This window comes from Schistocerca serialis, chromosome 5, assembly GCF_023864345.2.
Source record: "Schistocerca serialis cubense isolate TAMUIC-IGC-003099 chromosome 5, iqSchSeri2.2, whole genome shotgun sequence".
Taxonomy (NCBI): domain Eukaryota; kingdom Metazoa; phylum Arthropoda; class Insecta; order Orthoptera; family Acrididae; genus Schistocerca; species Schistocerca serialis.
The window spans coordinates 36,921,901-36,946,152 of record NC_064642.1 but is presented as its reverse complement, the minus strand read 5'-3'; the positions used below and the strand labels follow the sequence as shown (position 1 = coordinate 36,946,152).

Below are 24,252 nucleotides of genomic sequence, written 5' to 3'. Positions count from 1 at the left end.
CAACTTTTATGATACATGGAGTTCACAACTCTCCCTTCAATCCATCCTTCTTGCCCATAACCTCCTTGTTCTCAATCTCAACTGGAACTTGCCTCACCCTCAACTCCTGTAGCAATCCCATTCAACCCTTATGCACACACACCAGCGTTACTCTATCTCTCGTACTTTATACTCAATCCAAACATACTTATATTCATCCACATTACTTTTTCAATGTTTCTTCTAGCAGCCCCTGATTTATCCCCTGCTTCACCATGTAACAGCCAGTCACATCAGCTGAATACACCTATCTACTCCACACTGACAAAATCAATCCTAAATACCTCCCTCCCTCCACCCAACCCACATATCCTTCCACAGCCAAAAATCACAAACTTCCTCCAATAGAAATTGGACTGCAGCTCTAAGTGTGTGTGTGTGTGTTTATTCATTAACACTCAGATGACCAAATTTGTATGAAAGTTTTCTTCTGCTTAATGCACCATTCTGTTCTTTGGATGTTAATCTTTATTGACATAAATAATCATATTATATCCTAGAATTTACAGTTATTTATAATGGCACCATTCATTCAGTATCTGTGCCAAACAAATTTTTATTTTAATTACAAACAGTTCTTTAATGCATCTCTAATATAATATAATACCATTTTGTCTCTTGTTTAGGAAAAGTATAATGCAGGCACACAATCACTGCATGTTACTTTCAGTAAGCTCTGAGTGAGTCAGAGAAGTGATTTTCAGTATTCCCTGCTGATTCTAGATCTGGGTTAAAGTGATTGAAATACACAACCATAAAGGTCTTTAGTAACATGTTGTTATGGTTTTCAACCTGAAGATTTTGATGGTGATCTTCATTCAAATCTCTCCTGTACAAGCCCCTTATCTCTGCATAATTATGATTATTGCTTCATGCATCCATTTGAACCTGCTTACCATAATCAAGCCTTGACTCCATTTACCAGTTTCAGCCCCCACACTCCCCTCCATTACCAAACTGACAGTTCCTTGGAGCCCTGAAGTGACCCATCAACTTCCTTATCTGAACTGTTTAACACCTACATTTTACTTTGATACAAGATTACACTTCAGACAAATACTTTCAGAAAAGCCTTTGTGACATTATAATTTATATCTGACATTAACAAATTTATCTTTTTCTTAAAATAATATCCTCACCATGGCCTTATTTAACTACACTATATTTCATTACCATAGTTTTGCTTATGTTAATGTTTATCCCCATAATCTCTTTCCAAAATATAATTCATTCCACTTACTGATCTTTTAAATCCTTTACTATCTCTGAAAGAATTACAATGTCACTGGCAAACTGCACGGTCTGTATTTCTTCTTCCTGAACTTCAATTCCTTCTCCAAATTTCTCCTTGGTTTCCATTACATACTGAACAATTTGGGGATAGACTACAATGCTATCTCACTACTTTCTCAACTCAAACCTCCATTTCATCTCCCTCAGCTCCAGTAACTGCAGCCTACAAGTTGTGGACAATATTTCACTTCCTGTATTTTATGTCGTCTATCTTTGGAATTTCAAAGAATGTATAACCATCAAAACTGTCATAAGACTTCACTAAGTCTGTAAATGTTATAAACATAAATTTGCTTTTCTCTACTTTATCTTCTAAGACAAATCATAGTATCAGTATTGTCTTGGGCGATCCTGCATTTACCTGAAACCAAAGCTAATCTTCCCGGAGGTTAGCATCTACTGGTCTTTCCATTTTTATGTAAATAATGTGTGGCAGTATTTTGCAACCATAACTTTACTAAGTAACTGATGGTTTGATGATATTCACACCTTCCTGCATTTTCTTCAGTTTACATCCACAGTTCATAACCAATAAATATGGCCAAATCCACATCTATCCCTGGAAATGGTTTGAAGTTTAAAATCTGGTTTCACGATCTCATCCCTATCATTATGGTGTCTATCTCAACCCTTACATTGTCCCCATGTCTCTTCTATCTTTAAAAGCTTCTTACATAATTCTTAAATGTAGAGTTAACATCAATTAACTTGAGTATCTGCTATTTCTTCAGATTTAATCTGAAGGTCACAAACAATAAATTATGATCAGAGTCCACATTTATCCCTGGCATATTTCTCTATTTTAAAATCTGGTTTCAAATTCTCTGCCCCACTATCCATCTGAAACCTTCCACTGTGTCCACATCATCTTACAGTGTGTGGCAGAGGATATTTCGTGTACTGGTGCCCTTTCCCCTTTTCCTGTTCCAGTTGCATATGGTGTGTGGGAAGGATGATTGCTGCTATGCCTCTGTGCAGGTTCAAATCTACCTAATTTTATATTCATGATCTTTCCATGATATACACATAGAAGGAAGCAGTACTGTAAATTGGTTGACTCTTCTAGAAATGTATGTTCTCAGAACTTCAACAGTAGACCCTAATGTGCTGCAGAATGCCTCTCTTACAGTGTCTGTTGGTGGAGCTGGTTGAGCATCTTGATGAAACTTTTGCACTTATCACATGAAGATATAATGAGACATGTTGCCCTTCCCTGGATCTTCTCCTCTTCATCTGTCAGTCCTATGTCGTGCAGATCTCATACTGATGAGCAATATTCAAGTACTGTTTGGACAAGTGTTTTGTAAGCTATCACCTTTGTTCATGGACTACATATGCTGAGAATTCCTTCAATGAATCTCAGTCTTTGACTGCCTTACACTTGATTAATTCTATGTGCTCATTCCACTTCACATCAGTCCATAAACATACTGCTAGATATTTTGTGGAACCAGCTGCTTCCAATGATTGCTCTGCAATTTTCTCTATTTTGTGTGAATTAAACCAAGTTTTCAAATAATTAAATTATGTTCTGTGCAAAATTCTACCGGTGTCTTCCCCCATACCATATTCCCCTACTATTTTTTCTTCTCTTCCTTTTCCTACAACCAAAATCTTCCAACAAAATTAAACCACCTTTAATCATTTAAATAATTTATCATTGTACATTCCTTCAAACTGCTCATCACCAGTGGAGTTAGTAGTCATATAAATGATGGGTGGTGGCTTTATGTCTGTCTTGGATATGACAATGTATTCAGTATGCTGTTCACAGCAGCTCACATGCATTCCAGTTTTCTTGTTCATTATTAGACCTAATCCTGCACTATTCCTATTTTGTTTCATGTTGATAGTTCTGTACTCATCTGACGAAAAGTCCTGCACTTCATTAATTCCCACTATATGTAACTTCATCCTATTATTTCTCTTTTTTAATTTTCTAATCTGCCTATCTGAATAAGAGCTCTAATATTTGACACTCTGACCTGTAGAACTCTAGTTTTGTTTCCCCTGATGTAAACATCCTTGTGAGCAGCCCTGCCTGGAGCTTCAAATAGGGATGTATTTTACTACCGGAACATTTTGCCCAAGTGGATGCCATCATCATTAAATCATGTAGCAGAGCTGCAGATCCTTAGCTATTATAAGAATTGCAGTTTCTCTCTATTCTCAGACACTTTCAGAACACTGACCTTACAACTACTCAAAAGGCTGCTGCCCCTAATCAGGAGCCATATGGTACTGGTCACCCAGAGGTACTTCTAAGATGTTGTTGCACTTATGGTACGATTATCTGTATTAATAAGACTTTCAAAGCACCCCACAGAGGTGAGATCCAAGATCCATGGATCATGGTTCTTGTGACATACCAAAAGGACATAAAATGTCATCAAACAATACAAATATGATTGTGTGTGTGTGTGTGTGTGTGTGTGTGTGTGTGTGTGTGTGTAAATGGCATGTTCTATGCCGGTACATTTATTATAACTATGATCTATAGAACATGAAACTAACCAATTTTCCAATTGTATAGTTTCATTCTGATAATTTATCTCCACTGTTCTTTTGTCTTACTTAACTTTTTAAAACATGAATTTTACAAAATTACAGTAATATCCTTAAAATTCTTGATGTAGTTTTATTACTTATTCTTTGTCTGCAATTGCCTATTCAAAAGAAAGAGGACTATTTGTAAGACAAGTTGAATGGGCTGTGGCTACTTGTCACTTCCACCATTTTATGAATATGGGGACCAAATTATTAGCCGAAGTGATTGCTGTCATGTGACTTTATGTTAAGCATTATAAGAACTGCAGTGCATACTATGAATCTACATTCACGTTCAGAAAAAGGAGAACACCTTGTATGACTAGAGACAGGACGTTCATCTTCATAAGACATGTTCATGAGAATGTTCTGCAGAAATGATAAGCATTTCAGTCACCTCAGTTCAGCATGTGTACTGTTGCCTAGAAGGCACAAGGGTCCACCATGGGCCCTGGTAACTTGCTCCATGCATAATGGCATCGACACATATAAGGTGTGAATGATGCCCAGTGGTGTAACCATCCATGCCACATTCACCTAGTTCTGAAGTTCATCTGTGGTGGTCGGCACTGGGTCACACAGCGCTGCACCCATTGTTTCACCATATCCTACACAGTTTTGACTGGTGACAAGTCTGGCGATCTGGAGGGCCAATGCAAAAGGATGACGTCCTGTGGCACCAAAACGGCATGTAGTCATGCAGCAACATGTAGTCATGCATTACCCTGCAGAAAAGTGGCATATGTGGTGTTGTGCAGAAAGGGTATCACTACAGGTCACAGGATGTCATTCACGTAGGTCACATTTGTTGCAGTGCCTTTGACATGCACCAACTGTGTTGTACCCATTAGCATGCCACATTATAAGGACTCATGATGGCACTGTTATGTCTTGTGCAAATGCAGTCACTATGATGCCACTCCCCGTGTCTGTGGCGAACCAAAATGTGGCCATCATTTTCAAACAAACAGAACCTGAATTTGTCTGAAAACACTTTCTGCTGCCATTCCTGTCCCCAGTGACATCATTCATACACCGTTGCCATCCAACATGTTTCTGCACATTCCTCAAAGGTAGGCAGAGAAGTGGACAAAGTGCAAGTAACCCATGCCATAATAAATGGTGGAGGACTGCCACTCCTGATAGTGTACAATGTGTTTCACTGTCCCACTGTTGCACCAGAACTGAGGAGAATGCAGATCTGTCCTGCAATGCCATTTGGATGAGGTGTCGATCTTGGGTGACAACCTGGGTGGCGCAACCTGACCCATCTCATCATGTTTATGGCATTCTGCAAACCATGCTACACGCACTTGTTGCACTACTGAAACATGTCATCCCACATGAGCAGCAATTTCCCAGATGGATGCAAAACATTCTCTCATGCAAATAATGCATCCCCTTTCAAACTCAGTGATTTGACGGTACAGTCCACAGATACATCTGCGAAGCATCCTGCACATCTGTTCGAGTCATTACCTTCGATTTATAGCAACAAAAAGAGCAGCATGCACATTTTACCAGTAGGTGGTGTTGCACCATGACATCAGTATTGCGGGCTGACATCGCTCAAATGCTAATCATTTCTGCAGAACATACTAATGTACAGGCCCTGTGAATATGAACATCTTGTCTCTAGTGAATCAAGGTGTTCTGTTTTTCCTGAACATGAGTGTATATTGGTCATACTGTTCAGTTAATGAGACATGCGTGCTCAAACATTAGTCATTGTATCAAAAGTGTATTTCTCTATTGCAGTGAACTACAAACTCTTTTGAAACTTTCATAAAGATTAAATCTGTGAGCAGGACCATTACTCAAATGTAGTTCATTGTCCTTGGTAATCTGCTATATGTGTGACTCTGTGTTTAGTACAAATATTCAGTTCATATAGTACCACTTTTTTTTAAAAGCAAGCAACATTTTGCAGCATTTGGAGTTCTTATGTCTCTTAAAGTCACTGAGCAGCAACTTCAGTCTTGAAGCGCCTGGTGACGAGCCACAAGCTAAAGTGAAATCTTTTTAAAAACAAGTACCACTTTGTGGCATTCGAGGTTTCCACACCTCCTGAACTGATACTGCTACAACATTACCCCTAAACTCCATGTGTTTTTATTTTGTTAACGAATAGCTAAACTGAAATTTTTATTTCCACACTGAATACACTGACAGTCCTAAGCAGGTCACATTACTTTCAAGTCAGGCAGAGTAATAAGTTGCTCTCCTGTGTCACTTTTATGGCTGGAGAAAAAATAAAAGCTATGGAAGCTTCTTTCAGGTGAGCATATAACGCATGCACAAAAAAATATATGAAAATAGAACAAGATAGAATTTTCTGCAAAAAGGAGAAGAGATCATGCAATGCATGAAGAAAGAAGAGAAGATCAGAAAAAACATGTTTACAAAGATAAGACAAGTGTAAAGCTCAACACATCATTAGACACACAGTTCTGTGTATTTACCAGTTGTTTCCTCGCTGGAACTTTCTGTTTTTGCTCTTCGATCAGTGTCATCTGAAGAAAATGTGTGTGAGATATACCATTATAGAAATATATTTATTTTAAATTTTTACAACAGCAATTTATATTTTCAGAATTAACCAACATATTGGAATTTAGAATAAGTTTTAAAAGTACAATTCTTTTAGCATATTTAGTTAAATTGTTTATTTCAGATACCTCTTTATTCACACAAAAATATTAAGAAATGTGAATAATACATTTAATGCTTTTGAAAATTACTGTAGCATATAAATGTTAAAAAATGTATGTTGTTCTTCTTGTGGAATTTCCATTACTGAAAAATATTTATTTACTTATTTCTTTTTTTTTTAAACACACTCTTAGGTCTGCAGCATCCTCTTAGATTATTAAGGAAAAAAATAATAATAATTATGGTATGCTCACACAACAGAGTAAGTATTTGGTTTGCTTTGTTTGAAATATTCTAGTACAGATGATGGATGTATGACAGTTAACTTACCAATGACTTTTAGACTGAAATCCACGCTCGCCGAACCTGCATCACTGCGAGCTGTAAATGTGTAGGTTCCAGTGTCCACTTTTGCTAAGGAATATATCGCAATTGTTGATGAATTTTCATCATGGTAGATGGAACAGTGCTTAGTAGAAGCCAGGCTTTTTCCGTTCTTTGTCCATACCACTTCTGGTTTAGGGAAGCCTGAATACTTAACTTCTATCTTCCACTGATTAGTTATCCTTAATTTCTGAGTTACCAAACTCTCATCAAATTCAAGTTTTGGAGGTTCTGTAAATTTAGATTCAATTATTAATATTAGTTATGATTATCACACAACTGAGTAACACAAATTCTAATCCAAGTAAATCCAAATTCAAAAGAATCTGAAACAAGACTTTTTTTTCTTTTTAATTTCCTTAACAACAATAAAAAACAGCTTACAGCGTATATGAGAGGTCATCACAAAGTTCTAATTATCATCTTATGTAATTAACTTTTCTTTCATTGCAGGTATGTGCCTGTAGTCCTGGTGCACATTATAATCCCCATGCCACAGTACTGTAGCATGCCACTAGAGGTATGAAAACAAAATTGCACAGACCATCGTTGAAGTAAAGTATGATGTGGTAATTTTTTCTGCATCTGAGGGGGATAAACACTGGAAAGAACTGAGAATTGAAAGAGGAGGTGCTGGTGCTCAAAGACTGAAGTACCACAAGCAAGTAAATGGCATAAACATTGAAAATCAGCTACATAACAATTTTCTACATCTTGCACGACATTTTGAACATAACATAGGCTGCCGCCAGCTGGGCTCCTCGACTACCCATAATTTTCCAAAAAGTCTGCCAAACTGAGGCAACAGCAGGAATGTTGCAGCTGTGTCAGGTCAATCCAGATGACTTCTTTAATTGCCTAATACCATGGATAATTGTGACTATATCAACCTGAGACAAAGGAAGGACAGATGCAAAAGAAAGACTTGGATTCACCACTACTAATAAAGACAAAGACTTGTCAGGCAAAGTGGTGCTGAACATTTTTTGCGACCACCACAGTGTGTTGGCAACATATTATGGTCAAAAGTGGTAAACTGCACAGGTGGGTACTACCAATATCTCATTATGAGGCTTGCAGTAAGCTGTCAAGATGGAGCATGATGCAAGGGCCAGTTTCTGCTGGCAGCACTAAGTACACTCCTGGAAATTGAAATAAGAACACCGTGAATTCATTGTCCCAGGAAGGGGAAACTTTATTGACACATTCCTGGGGTCAGATACATCACATGATCACACTGACAGAACCACAGGCACATAGACACAGGCAACAGAGCATGCACAATGTCGGCACTAGTACAGTGTATATCCACCTTTCGCAGCAATGCAGGCTGCTATTCTCCCATGGAGACGATCGTAGAGATGCTGGATGTAGTCCTGTGGAACGGCTTGCCATGCCATTTCCACCTGGCGCCTCAGTTGGACCAGCGTTCGTGCTGGACGTGCAGACCGCGTGAGACGACGCTTCATCCAGTCCCAAACATGCTCAATGGGGGACAGATCCGGAGATCTTGCTGGCCAGGGTAGTTGACTTACACCTTCTAGAGCACATTGGGTGGCACGGGATACATGCGGACGTGCATTGTCCTGTTGGAACAGCAAGTTCCCTTGCCGGTCTAGGAATGGTAGAATGATGGGTTCGATGACGGTTTGGATGTACTGTGCATTATTCAGTGTCCCCTCGACGATCACCAGTGGTGTACGGCCAGTGTAGGAGATCGCTCCCCACACCATGATGCCGGGTGTTGGCCCTGTGTGCCTCGGTCGTATGCAGTCCTGATTGTGGCGCTCACCTGCACGGCACCAAACACGCATACGACCATCATTGGCACCAAGGCAGAAGCGACTCTCATTGCTGAAGACGACACGTCTCCATTCGTCCCTCCATTCACGCGTGTCGCGACACCACTGGAGGCGGGCTGCACGATGTTGGGGCGTGAGCGGAAGACGGCCTAACGGTGTGCGGGACCGTAGCCCAGCTTCATGGAGACGGTTGCGAATGGCCCTCGCCGATACCCCAGGAGCAACAGTGTCCCTAATTTGCTGGGAAGTGGCGGTGCGGTCCCCTACGGCACTGCGTAGGATCCTACGGTCTTGGCGTGCATCCGTGTGTCGCTGCGGTCCGGTCCCAGGTCGACGGGCACGTGCACCTTCCGCCGACCACTGGCGACAACATCGATGTACTGTGGAGGCCTCACGCCCCACGTGTTGAGCAATTCGGCGGTACGTCCACCCGGCCTCCCGCATGTCCACTATACGCCCTCGCTCAAAGTCCGTCAACTGCACATACGGTTCACGTCCACGCTGTCGCGGCATGCTACCAGTGTTAAAGACTGCGATGGAGCTCCGTATGCCACGGCAAACTGGCTGACACTGACGGCGGCGGTGCACAAATGCTGTGCAGCTAGCGCCATTCGACGGCCAACACCGCGGTTCCTGGTGTGTCCGCTGTGCCGTGCGTGTGATCAATGCTTGTACAGCCCTCTCGCAGTGTCCGGAGCAAGTATGGTGGGTCTGACACACCGGTGTCAATGTGTTCTTTTTTCCATTTCCAGGAGTGTATTTTGTTAAGTATTAGCCAGAAATTCTCTCTCTTAATTTTCATATTTTCATATCTGTTCTGTTACCTGAGAGCACAATTGGCGCACAAATGTTAAAAAGTGGGACTCTGCTTTGAATTAATATCTAGTACAATCACTGGACACACTTTTTCTGAATACATCTGGGATCTGCTTGGAAGACTTATTGAAGTTAGTCCATCACACCTCATAAAAGTTTTGCAGATGGACATTGCTTTTCTTGACAACTGTCAAACTCATCCTGTAGATCTCCTCAACAATCTCAGTGAAGTCATGTCACACAGATGTAGCAGCACTACATGCACGTCAAAAGACAAACTACTTTAACATGGCAGTGCTTGTGGTTATTTCACATGTTTTTGAGCTATTCTACTGAATCATATAAACAAGAAAAGAAATAGTGGGCAGCTGCACTAGCATATTTTAGTAAATCATGGTGCACCTGAAAATATATTCTACATATGTTAACATTATGAATCAAAATGTTAGATAATTAATGTGATTCTCTAGTCTTTTAAGCAATATGTGTAACATATGAGATAGAGTCACTGATACTTATCCCAAAATATGGCAACAAATTGTGGAAGGAGTTCAAGAATATTACTATACAATGTAGTCAACACAGAAAGGCAGAAATTAGCAAACAATTGTTTTGGTAGCAATGAAACATTAAGGAATCAATAAATAGAGTCTGACACAGAAAATAAGCTTGACAAAACCCAACAGAACATTATGCAATACAAGACAATAATGTGTAAAGAGAAATACATGACACTTCACTATTTTTATTTTTGTGCCACTAATAAAATCAAAATGTTCATCATTAGTGTTTAATTTATTTATTAAGTAAGTTGTGTTGGATTAACATTTTTATATTTGTTACAAGAACTTTTAACTGTACCTTGAATTTTAAGTTCACATGATGTTTCTGCAAAGCCAGCTGTATTTGTTGCCTGACATGTGTAAATGCCAGATGATGTCTCTGTAGTCTCACTTATGATGCATTTGGCAATCCTGTTCTCATATGTCAAATTTTTGCTTTTGAACGCCTTCCCATCTTTCATCCTGTTACGAAATAAGATTGTAATTTTATAAAAAAATTTACAAAAAAAATCATTTTTGAAACAGATGCTCATTTTGTGAACTGATCAGTAAATGTGGAATTATGACTAAACAGAAATGAACAATCAAAAAATTAAGTAATAATATAGATATCTCACACAAACAATTAAAGTATAGGGATGTGTTGCTGCTTATATACAAACATAGTGTTTATCCTTCAAACAAAGAGAGTAGGGATTTTGTCCAATATTGCTACACTGAATCATGCAAAAAGATGTTCAGAAGCAAGAAATTACTTAACTCGCTATTTCTGTATGTTTATAAAATTGACCAATAAACTTTAAAATACAAGCAGTACAATAATCTTTGCAAAATACATATATATTTATAATACTGGAAGAGATTGTGAATATTATCTGGAAAGGCATAACAAACTGCACCTCTTTAATTGGGATCAAATTGCAAAAGGAACCTCTGAGATACAAAAATGTTTAAAGGGTGATTTCACTGAAATGGCACTGAAGCATTTCCCTACTAAAATAAATAAATGTCGTATGACTAGAGGCCCCCGTCAGGTAAACCGCTCGCTGGGTGAAAGTCTTTCGATTGGACGCCACTTCGGCAACTCATGCGTTGATATTCTGTCGCGCTGACCACTCAGCTACCAGGGACAGACTATTTCCCTACTAATAAATATGTTTATAGTGGTAAAGAACACCTTTCAGAAAAGTGGATTACCTTCTCATTCATACCACATTAGAACACTCTTACTCTCTTTATTACTTTATTTCACAGAGTTATGACAAATACTGTAACAAAATTTTAATAGTTCAAAATAAAACTTGTATTTGTCTATATAGAGTAATTAAGCAAAGCTGTTATGATAGACACACACTTTATGAAGACAGTGATTCAAAGTAGGCCTACATGTTTTTCAACAAATACTGTTTCCATTATCTTTCCACACTTACAACAACACAATTTTTTAAATAATTATCATTGTCTGTTCCTAACAATCTACACACACCCGTTCTGCAGTCCTTATTGAATATGTCTGTAATTCTTCAAGAGAGAATATCTAACACTAAATCCAAAATTCAGTGTCATCAGCCAAATAGGCCTGCAGCTTTTCTATAATCATCATTGATTTTCCTCTCATGTAGCCATGCAGCATCTTCTTTGAATGGATGTCCACCAAATTGTATGCAATCCCTGAGTAATTCTGTTCCCTTCAATCCTTTCTCTTTCATTGTAAGACAGATGCACCTTTCTAACATTTGGTCTGCTGACTGTAATCATGTGATTAACATTTTCTCTGAAATATAAAGGCTAATCCAGAAGTAAGATTCCCCCCATTTTTACAAATATACAACATTGTTAATTTTAATAGACATTTACATCATTGGAAAGATAAGACTTAGCTCTATTCTTCTACATAACTGACATCTTTTTCAATGCAATTTTTTAGTTGGTCCTCCAATTTCTGTATGCCCGTGTTGCAGAACTCCGACACCACCCATTGAGGAAGCGTTTCACCTCTTCTTTGACTTCATCATTGATCTGGAAGCATTCGCCACCCAAGTGTTCCTTTAACTTGGGGAACAAGTGATAATTACTTGGAGCGAGATCTGGACTGTAAGGTGGATGGAGCATGACAATCCACCAAAGTTTGTCAAAAGTTCCTGGATTTGACAAGAGATGTGACATCAGGCGTTATCATGAAGCAGCATTACACATTCTGTCAGTCATCCTCTCCAGGGGTTCTGGATAGTTCCCCTGAGTTTTTGTAGTGTTTCACAATAACTGTATGAGTTGATTGTTATTGCAGGTTCCATGAAATTGATCACCAGTATCCCCTCATGATCCCAAAACACAGTGGCCATGAATCTGCCACCAGTTTGTTTGGACTTCTTTGCAATTGTTGACTCTGAATGATGCCACTGTTTGCATTTTTCTTTGATTTCAGAAGTGAAATGAAACACCCATGTTTCTTTTCCCCATAACAATCAGGTCCAACAATCTTTCCTTATCTTCTTGACACTTTTGAAGAAACTGTCAAGCACAGTGAAAGTATTTCTCCTTGTGTTCTGCTGTCAGCATACGCAATACCCATTGAGCGCAACACTTGTGATACCCCAGTTTCTCCATCAAAACTCTTTCAACTGTACCGTAAGAACTCCCAGGAATCTGAGCAACAAGTTCACAGACAGTGATCCTCCTGTTCTGAAGCACTTTGCATTGGGCCATCAGAAGAACTGCCTCCGAAACTGAAGGCTTCCACTTTGTTCTTCAACGTTGACCACCTTCCAACTATCACTGAACTCCCTGCACCAAAGTGTTGAACAGACATACACTTGTGGCAATACACTTGTGTCAACTGATGATGAATATCCATGGGAGGAGCCCCTTTTGCATGCAAAAACCGAATTACAGAATGAATCTCGCACTTGGTGAGATCAACAATGGGCACCTCCATCACAGTTGGCTGCTGAGCCAATGCTGAGTGGCACAGCAGAGCAAGGCCAGGAAGAATCGAGAGTGGGGGAACAGTCATGCACAGTGGTGTTGACAGATTTCATCCAGTACCTTCTCATGCAGCTGGAGATCTTTGGGAACCTTGCTTTTGGATCAACCCTCACACAACAAAATTTACTGAATGCAAAGACATCACACAAATTCTTTAATTCTCCACAACATCTACTTTGGCAAATTTTTCCCTGTCTATTTTTATTATTTCTTAATATCATCTTTAGTCCCATACTTGCTACAAGGCATACTTCAATGAACTTGACTTTCCTAGATATTCTAGAGAAATGGGGAAGACTGTGCAGTCAGTGAGATCAACAAGTCACTGAACAATTAAGTGGCAACAACGATAAAAATAATGATGAATCATGGTACAAATCAGAGGCTGTAAATATGGAGGTAAGGGTAACAAGAAATTATTACTATGTTTCATCTGGAACTCCATGTAATTTGTAGTTAAATAAAAGGTGGATTGAAAAGTAATACGTACCACTTTACTGTTGGCTCAGGTATTCCTCCAATAACACAAGAAAGAGTTATCGACTGTTTTAAGCCACACACTACCCCTTCCAGTGGCTGCTGGATTGCTGGTGGTTCAGCAGATAATGGTTTAGTAACTCGTATGTAACGGGTGTTGTGTGATGGAGCACCACGGCCAATATCATTCTCGGCTGACACACGGAACATGTATTCCCCATTTGTCTGAAGTTGTGTCACTTTGTGAGTTGTCTCTCTAACCATTTCCTTTACTTGAATCCATCTATGCAAAAGAAAATTTAGAAAAAAAGGAAAAATTACATCACAACTCACAAATCAGTGGCCCATATTCATTGGAAATATGTTAATTGACATTTATGTCTGTTACAACCATTTCAAATGTTATATTACTGGCTAAATGGCGCATTTCAGCATATGATCAAGTGCAGTCATATATTTCTATGTAAGTACTATAAGTACTCTCTTTGACACACACACAGACACACACACACACACACACACACACACACACACACACACACACACACACCACTGTCTTATTAATGGAACAAAAAATTATATGACAAAAAAAATTTTTTTTGGGCACCTTTTTCACAAATCATTTATTTTTGCTGCTGGTGCTCGATGTACTGGAGATCAAGAGGTTCTACAAGAACCATCCTGAAGAGCTATTAAATGAAGAAACAGGCTACAGTTACTCTACACTTCATTATACTGCTAAAGCTGGCTAATAACCCAAACAAATTGCATTATATTGTGCCCCATTATAAATCCATGTACCAGTTCTTTATTTATTTTACTGTCCAATGTTTATGAATGTATATTTTGTATATTTAATATCAAAAATTTAATTTCTGTTATGATTGTAAATTCTTTGATATTTACTTCTGTACTATAATAAAAAATATACACCTCAAAAAAATTTTGCATCGCCTTGGTTCCAAGAGTTCCAGAACCTGTACAGAAAATTGGAACAGAAATCACATAAATTTCATTTCTGCCCTTTTTATTGCTCATGAAAAACACACAATGCATGTTGTACCTCCATACAGCAAGACCTTCAGAGATCACGGTCCAGGTTGCTGTACACACCAGTACCTCTAATACCCAGTAGCACATCCTCTTGCATTGATGCACACCTGTATTTCATTGTGGCATACTACATACAAGTGCATCAAGGCACTGTTGATCCAGATTGTCCCACTCAACAACAGTGATTCGGTGTAGATCCCTCAGAGTGGTTGGTGGGTCACGTCATCCAAAACAGCCCTTTTCAATCTATCCCAGGCATGTTCGATAGGGTTCAAGTCTGGAGAACATGCTGGCCTCTCTAGTCGAGTGATGTCATTATCCTGAAGGATGTCATTCATAAGATGCGCATGATGGGGGAGAGAATTCTCATCCATGAAGCAGCATGCCTAATCAATATGCTGCCGATACGGTTGCACTATCAGCCAGAGGATGGCATTCACATATCATACAGCCATTACAGCACCCTCCACGACCACCAGCGGCGTGCATCGGACACACATAATGCCACCCCAAAACAGCAGGGAACTTCCACCTTGCTGTACTCACTGGACAGTGTGTCTAAGGCATTCAGCCTGACCTGGTTGCCTCCAAACACGTCTCTGATGATTGTCTGGTTGTAGGCTTATGCAACACTCATCAGTGGAGAGAATATGATGCCCATCCTGAGCAGTCTATTCAGCATGTTGTTGGGCCCATCTGTACCATGCTGCATGGTGTCGTGGTTGGAAAGATGGACCTCACCATGGATGTCGGGAGTGAAGCTGCACATCATGCAACCTTTTGCAAACAGTTTGAATCGTAACACAATGCCCTGTGGCTGCACAAAAAGCATTACTAAATAGGGTGGCATTGCTGTCAGGGTTCCTCTGAGCCATAACCAGTAGGTACTGATTATCCACTGTAGTAGTAGCCTTTGGGCAGCCTGAGCAAGGCATATCATCGACAGTTCCTGTCTCTCTGTATCTCGACCATGACTGAACAACATCTCTTTGGTTCACTCTGAGATGCCTGGACACTTCCCTTGTTGAGAGCCCTTCCTGGCACAAAGTGACAATGCGGATGTGACTGAACTGTGGTATTGACCATCTAGGCATGGCTGAACTACAGACAACATGAGCTGTGTACCTCCTTCCTAGTGGAATGACTGGAACTGATCAGCCATCGGACCCTCTCCATCTAATAGGTACTGCTCATGCATGGTTGTTTACATTTTTGGGTGGGTTTAGTGACATCACTTAACAGTCAAAGGACTGTTCTGTGATACAATATCCACAGTCAACATCTGTCTTCAGGAGTTCTGGGAACTGGGGTGATGCAAAAATTTTTGATGTGTGTATCTTTGTCACTTATGCTAGGCAACAGGCTAATAACCTGGCCACAAAAACAGATTATAATGAAATAACTGGCAAAAAAGAATTCTTTTTATGTAATTGTGTTTCATCAGTTTCCCATACTGAAATCAACAGAAATTACAAAAAAAGAAATTATAGTCCCCAAAACCGAATCACTACTTGGAGACACCAATATATGCTGAAACTAAATGGAGTCACAAAGAACATTTCAGTGACTACCACCATAACCTTGTTTTCTTTCAATTCACATTATATGTACTTCGTGAACATAACTATTTTCTAATTTTACAGAGCTTTGTTAGTGCTCTAACACATACTGGTATTCTGAATATCATTAAGTTGTTCGTTACCATAAGCATGTGAATGCAGAAATGCACATTGCTTAATGGTATAAATTCAGTCAACAAAACAGAAGCTTTCCCATAATGCAACAGGACTAACACCCCTGGGAGAAGTGTTATCATGACATATATTCAGCTAAAAAGTAAAAAATTTCTTTTACTTGTGGTAGGAACTATAATCAGATGCTCCACCCACGTATCTTATTTAATCAGCACATTATTTAATGACAGTGGCATAACAAAGGAAAAAAAGGGAAAGACAACTGACACAAAAAGACTTGAGAAATGAAAAACTTATAGCAGTGGGAATGAGATGAGGGATGGTGGGGGTGATGAAAAATGATATAGGCAACAACCACACTAATTAACATACTTGAAGATCAGGTTGAAGTTGGGGAATACGCTAATAATACACAGATCAGCAAGTCTGCATGTAGTGATACAAGCAGTAATGTCTTTGTGACTGGTACTACACATAACCGTATCATCAACTTATATATATAACACACACAACACAAATATCAAGCTTTTGCAACCCACGGTTGCTTCATCAGGAAAGAGGGAAGGAGAGGGAAAGACGAAAGGATGTGGGTTTTAAGTGAGAGGGTAAGGAGTCATTCCAATTCTGGGAGCCCGGGAGCGGAAAGACTTACCTTAGGGGGGAAAAAAAGGACAGGTATACACTCGCACACACACACACACACACATATCCATCCGCACATATACAGACACAGGCAGACATATGTAAATCCAAAGAGGTTGGGCAGAGATGTCAGTCAAGACGGAAGTACAGAGGCAAAGATGTTGTTGAATGACAGGTGAGGTACGAGCGGCGGCAATTTGAAATTAGCGGAGGTTGAGGCCTGGTGGGTAACGGGAAGAGAGAATATATTGAAGGGCAAGTTCCCATCTCAGGAGTTCTGATAGGTTGGTGTCAGAGGGAAGTATCCAGATAACCCGGACGGTGTAACACTGTGCCAAGATGTGCTGGCCATGCACCAAGGCATGTTTAGCCACAGGGTGATCCTCATTACCAACAAACACTGACTGCCTGTGTCCGTTAATGCGAATGGACAGTTTGTTGCTGATCACTCCCACATAGAAGGCTTCACAGTGTAGTCATGTCAGTTGGTAAATCACGTGGGTGCTTTCATACGTGGCTCTGCTTTTGATCATGTACACCTTCCGGGTTACAGGACTGGAGTAGGTGGTGGTGGGAGGGTGCATGGGACAGGTCTTACACCGGGGGGGCGGTTACAAGGGTAGGAGCCAGAGGGTAGGGAAGGTGGTTTGGGGATTTCATAGGGATGAACCAAGAGGTTACGAAGGTTAGGTGGACAGTGGAAAGACACTCTTGGTGGAGTGGGGAGGATTTCATGAAGGATGGATCTCATTTCAGGGCAGGATTTGAGGAAGTTGTATCCCTGCTGGAGAGCCACATTCAGAGTCTGATCCAGTTCCGGAAAGTATCCTGTCACAAGTGGGGCACTTTTGGGGTTCTTCTGTGGGAGGTTCTGGGTTTGAGGGGAAGTGGCTCTGGTTATTTGCTTCTGTACTAGGTCAGGAGGGTAATTGCGGGATGCGAAAACTGTTTTCAGGTTATTGGTGTAATGGTTCAGGGATTCAGGACTGGAGCAGATTCGTTTGCCCTACAACTTAGGTCTTCATTTTTGCTCGAACCACGGATATAATTAGTTTTAAATATAAGTGGCACAACTGGTTAACAGATCACCCTTTTTATAATATTAAAGAATACTTTGGTTTGCTAGATTATTATATTAACTTTTAAAAACTGTTACTTTTAATTGTATTATTATGTATTGCATAAACTTTGAAGAACTAATATTTAATGCTACACATTGTACTACTGTGCATTGTATATACTTTATCTTGTATCACATTGATGAAACCCATATCATAGTGAAAAGATTTATGGTGAATAAAGATTCTTGATCCATGATTCATTGTTTTGTTTCAGTTTAGAAGACTTGAATAAACTTATTTCTTGACTTTATATAGTAAATTACAAGTTGAGACGAGATTTCAGTGAAACTACTTACGTGAAATCAGTCTTGTCATGGTATTCCAGAACATAGTTTGTAATAGGAGAATGTCCATCAAATTCTGGAGGCTTCCAGTGAAGTGTAATGGTCTGGTCAGTGACTTCAACAACTTCTGGGATGCCTGGCTCTGATGGTGGCTCTGTAACATATGAACGTATTTATTATGTTAATAAATAAGGCACTCATAATTTTCTGCTGTCAGAAAAGTCTTCTTACTTTGTTCCTCGACCTTAGATATTTAAACACAAATTGTATTTTGTACAAGAATATTAGAGATTCAAAGCACATCTATGTTTACACAGAAGTATTTCCTTCTAATCACTTAACTGCATTACTAGTAGAGTTCTATCCTGTTATGACTGTAACATAAAAACTACAAAATTAAATTGGTCATGTGAAAAGCACTAATTATGGTTTCACCAAAAATTAAAGAAAAATTACCCATTAGAATGAGGGTCATCTCTGCTGAGGCTTCCCCTTGCCTGTTGGATAATTTAACAGTATAGCTTGCAGCATCTGTTTCTTCAGCTTTCTTAATGGTCAGAGTTGCAGAATTCTCAGTCAGTGTTTGTATAATCTGAAATAATTAGCAGGAGTGAGTCACAAATATTTTATTCATTTGTTGGTTCATGCAACTGCTTCATTACATCAAATAATAAATTATCATTAAGCTTGAAAAGCAAGCAAACTGCTTTTTTTGCACTAATATTTGTTTATTATGAACCTATTTTCGGCTTATTACGCCATTGTCAGATGATAACCGACTGGCATCCACAAGAGATGCTAGTGTGCATGAAGCCAAATCTTTAAAATTAAAGATATTACTGATCCACAGAAGCACTGGTCATGGCATAGGGTACAAAATGTCTGCATGCACTAAGAGCATAAGTAAACATAAATATGACAGGATGGCTGCTTCAGTCAAAGGTGAAGGAAACACTGAAATGCAGTGTGTTACACCTTCAAATTAGGCTAACAATTTAAGACTGGACTGAGGATTTCTTGGTAGGGAGGATGTGGCATGTTACTTTGGGTGGAAAATCATTGACAGTTGTAGAAGAAACTTAAGGTATGCTCCAGGGAAGTAAGTTGTGACCCTTGCTGTTTATTTTGTATAGTAATGACCTTGCAAACAATATTAATAGTAACTCGGGACTTTTTGCTAGTAATGCAGTTATCTATAATGAAGTACTATATGAGAAAAACTGCTAAATATTCAGTATGGTCCTTATAAAATTTGAAAATGGTGCAAAGATTTGGAACTTACTTTAAATGTTCAGAAATGTAAAATTTTGCACTTCATAAAACTAAAAAACAATATAAGTGAGGCACAGTTGGAATTGGTCAAATCATAAAAATACGTTGGTGTAATAAATTTTAGGGATATGGAATGGAATTATCAAGTGGCTCAGTCACAGATAAAGCAGTTGGCAGACAACAGTTCATTGTAGAATACTGGGAAATGTAATCAGCCTGCAAAGGAAATTGTTTACAAAACTCTTGTACGATTCCTACAAGAATGTTGCTCAAGTATGTGGGACCTGTGTCAAGACTAACAGGGGATACAGAACAATATATAAAGATGGACAGCTTGTATGGTCACAGGTTTATATAACCATGAGGGAGTTTCAGGGAGATGCTGAAAAAAAAAGAAACTGTCAGATACTTCAAGATAGAGGCAAACTATCCTGAGAAAGCCTACTCACGAAGTTTCAAGTACAAACTTTAAATTATGAATCGAGGAACATACAATGACCCCCTATTTACTGCTCCCACATGGATTGTAAAGATAAAATTAGACTAATTACAGTATGCCCAGAGGTGTTCAATCATCATTCTTCCAGCATTCCACACATGAATGGAATGGGATAAAGCCATAACAACTGGTATGTGGGATGTACCTTTTGTCATGCACTTCAAGTGGTTTGCAGAGTTGAATGCAGATTTACATGTAATCTGTGTTCACATCTCTTAGTTTTCTTTTCAACCATGGGATGATAATAAACTTTATTAATCCTGAAATGGCACACAGTATGTTATATATAACTATAATGGCAAATCTCAGCCATGTAAGATAGCTTGACGGAAAACAAATCATTTCAAGATTTGGTGGAAAGCAACTTTTTATACCAGCATGATATGTGGAATATTGTCAAATGTCTCTAATTGGGCAGAAGGCAGTTTGTCTTCCATATTCAGTTTTGGACCCTGGGTGGCTGTTTTGACACTACAGTGAAGTGCTGAAAAATCAGTGACATAACGTCTCAGAAGAGAACTTTGAAGTTATGACAATGCTTTCTTTTGAAAAATTTTCAACATAGTATGCAAAGTTATTTTTTCTTTAACTAATTATGTTTAGTGGTTTCACCATACATGATTTATTTTTTTAATAATGCAAATTGCTGAAGATCAAGATATTACAGCACAAGATGATTATGACCTTGAGTTCATGATATGACAATTATATCAGGAATACGACAGATGGGAACTACAAATGAGTAACAATGAGTAACAAAAACAGAGTATCTGGTGGCAAATAGTGATGCTAAATTTGAATGACAAAGCAGTTATGAGACACGTAGAGAAATTTAAATATCTCAGGGCACATATTGATAAAAATGGTTTGCGCGATACAGAAATAAAATATAGAATACAGCAAAGCAGTAAAGTGTTAGAGTGTATGAATTCTTTTTGGTGGGATACGAGTATGTCCAACAGCGATAAGAAAAGAGTAGGTAAGATAATGGTTGACTCAGTGCTATGTTATGGATCAGAACTATGGATCTTAAAGGCAGATCTCAAAAGAAGACTAATAGCTGTGGAAATGGATTATTTGCATAGGAGTGCCAGAATATTAAGAATTGAAAGGAAAACTAATGATGAAGTAAGAGCTAGAATGAAAGCAAATGATACAGTGACAGATAGAATTGAAAGAAAATCATTAAAATGGTACAGACATATGATGAGAATGCCAGATCATCAGTGGCCAAAGAAGGTTTACGAATGGAAACCACCCAGCAGACGTATCCGTGGAAGATCACGACACTCTTGGACAGACCACACAAATAGAGCAATGGAACATTGCAGCATCGACAAGGAAGATGCGCTGGATAAAGAAGCTTGGCGGAGGATAACAGATATACAACAAGATGTTGTTATTAATTAATCTTTGTATTGATTAATCCTGTAATAATAATAATAAAATGCAAATAAATGTGTAGTTTGATTTCAATATATATAATGTTAACAGACTGGTTTACTTTCATTTTCCACATGCCACTGAAAAACAATGAAATAAGGCAAATTAAGGAAATACAATACTTCAAAAATAATGTGTGAGAAACTAATACCGAAATGGGCAAAATAAACGTAAACCAGTAGAAAAATACTGAAACTGTCAGAAAGAACACCAAAACCGGCAAAAAATGTGGCCACAAAATAAAACAATGTTTTAGTGTACAGTAGTGTGATAGTGTACTGTTAATAATGGTGTACAGAATAAAACTGCCCTGAGTTTTTTCTCTTTTGTCAATGAATATTTTGACTTGTTACACATTTATGAATGGATCTATGGAAAATAATGAATGCATGAATGTCAGATATCACTCATGTTCCATTAGGGTGCCATCTGAGTCTGTTCTTATCTCTCAGTATTCGGCAAAGTACCTCCTTGATCCATCTACCATATATTCATCTGTCTACATACCCCCTCCCCCACTGCCCATTTCATTTTCCCTATGGTCATTATTATCATTTCTTTTCCAGTCAGTTCCCTGATCTACTTGCTTGTTTTCGTGGCTTTCCTAGTATTCCCCAATAAACATCTCTGCACTCCTTGCTGGGTAAGAACATTCCAACCATTTTATGGAAACTTCCTGGCAGATTAAAACTGTGTGCCCGACCGAGACTCGAACTCGGGACCTTTGCCTTTCGCGGGCAAGTGCTCTACCATCTGAGCTACCGAAGCACAACTCATGCCCGGTACTCACAGCTTTACTTCTGCCAGTATCTCGTCTCCTACCTTCTGAAGGTCCCGAGTTCGAGTCTCGGTCGGGCACACAGTTTTAATCTGCCAGGAAGTTTCATATCAGCGCACACTCCACTGCAGAGTGAAAATGGAAAACTTTCCTATAATTGATCCAACAGTAACTGTGTTTCACAAAATTCTTTAATTCTATTTTTTCAGCACTGCATCACAAAAATTTGTGTGAAACAAGGATGGAAAGATACAATAAAAGATTACATCTACCAGACAGTCACTGTGCTACCACTGGGTTGTATGCTAGTCTAAGTTAATTGTGTTTGTTGTTGCTGTTAATGCAAACGGTACAGTGTTCTCTCTAACAGATTTTTCAGACTAAATATTACTGATGTGTCATCTTATGCTCATCTGATAACGTCAAAAAATGAGTGGTATTGAAAAATAACTGTAACTTTAGCATAAATTTTTTGAAATGTGAAATACACTGGAGCCAACGTTTTAAAGAAACACAGGTAGGAAAGTATTCTGAATGATACTTTACATGATATGAGACTGCCCTCTAGTTGATAAGGAGTAATAACATGGAAAGCATTTACAAAGTAATTATAGAAATACTGTAGCATTATCTGTTCATCAGGTAAGTATGATTTGAGAGGACTTACAGTGGCTTCAAAATTTTTCTAAGAGGACAGGGAAACACCAAGAACCACTTATTATATGCTAATCATATGTGGAATCAAGTATTTAAAAGACTGAAGATTAACAGGAACTTTGAAAAAATGCATTATGACAGATGTGGATGTTTGGAAACTCATTGTTGCTACCTAATAAACTGAAAATTCATTCCAAACCATCCTTACTGCAATTCTTTGATTATTACAAGTTATTAAGAAAAATACGAGAAAATATATAACACAAGAGTTTTTAAAACTGCCATCAACTTCCATCTGCAATATGGCCTGAATAATAATGAACTTATAACATACCCTTGGTGATTTCTTGACAAGTTTGCCATTGATGAACCATTCATCCTGTGCTGGAGGAGCTGCAGTGAATTTCACCTCAATAGTTACATCATCTCCTTTTTTAACTCGATATTCTTTTGTAAGAGATTCGATGTTAATCCTTGGTGCTGTTTCAATTACTAAAAATAGGAAACAAGGCAAATTACAATATAATTATTACACAAGCTATCTGTATCAATGTGAACAAATTAATATTACACTTAAAGCACAAAGAGCATATTAAACAAACTTAAGCTTACAAATATATATGATCTGAATGAACATACAAATTGTTGATGTCGTCGCTCTCAGCTGAAGACTTTTGTGGTGGAGCTCTCCACAGTACACTATCCTGTCAAAACCTCTACAGCACTGCATGACTATGTCAACCTATATCTATTTGAACCTGCTTACTGCAACAAAGTTCAGTTTCCCCTACACAGTTTAGATTCCCCCTGCACAGACACACGCACTCCTGCATCATCACACCCATGTCTCATTATGTGCCATGTCAGCTAATCTCATCTTTTAGTCTAGTTGCACCATAAATTTCTCTCCAATTTGATTCTGTACCTCTTCATTAGTTATTCCTTCTTCTTCTTCTTTCTGAAACATTTGTGCTTATGCAGGTTGTTCACAGACAGCAAGTTTCTCTTTTCTCCTACAATCTGCCAATCAGTGTGCCTTACTTGAATATTTCAGGTATCTCAACTGCAGATTTTTCAGTGTTCATTTAACTTTAGGACTCTGTATCTCAGAATGAACAAAAATGGACTAGTACCACTATTGAAACAAGCCCTTCATAAGTGTGTGCCTATGTGTACTCTAGCTCATTAAAGGATTCATCCAAAACCTAGCAAACTTTCCATTTTTTCACTGTGCCTGTCTATGACTTTCAC

The 24,252-nt window shown here is 38.7% G+C and overlaps 1 protein-coding gene across 1 annotated transcript in view; it reads right to left on the bottom strand.

Annotated features, from left to right (window-relative positions):
- LOC126481730 (titin) overlaps positions 1–24,252 on the bottom strand; it is a 534,189-nt gene that overhangs the window by 33,901 nt on the left and 476,036 nt on the right. Inside the window, exons 111-116 of the mRNA XM_050105683.1 lie at positions 23,336–23,493; positions 18,809–18,944; positions 18,365–18,506; positions 13,572–13,841; positions 10,395–10,558; positions 6,862–7,146 (exon numbers count right to left, since the gene is read on the bottom strand). Of these exons, the coding sequence (XP_049961640.1) occupies positions 6,862–7,146; positions 10,395–10,558; positions 13,572–13,841; positions 18,365–18,506; positions 18,809–18,944; positions 23,336–23,493 (1,155 nt within the window). The remainder of the gene's footprint in view (positions 1–6,861; positions 7,147–10,394; positions 10,559–13,571; positions 13,842–18,364; positions 18,507–18,808; positions 18,945–23,335; positions 23,494–24,252) is intronic.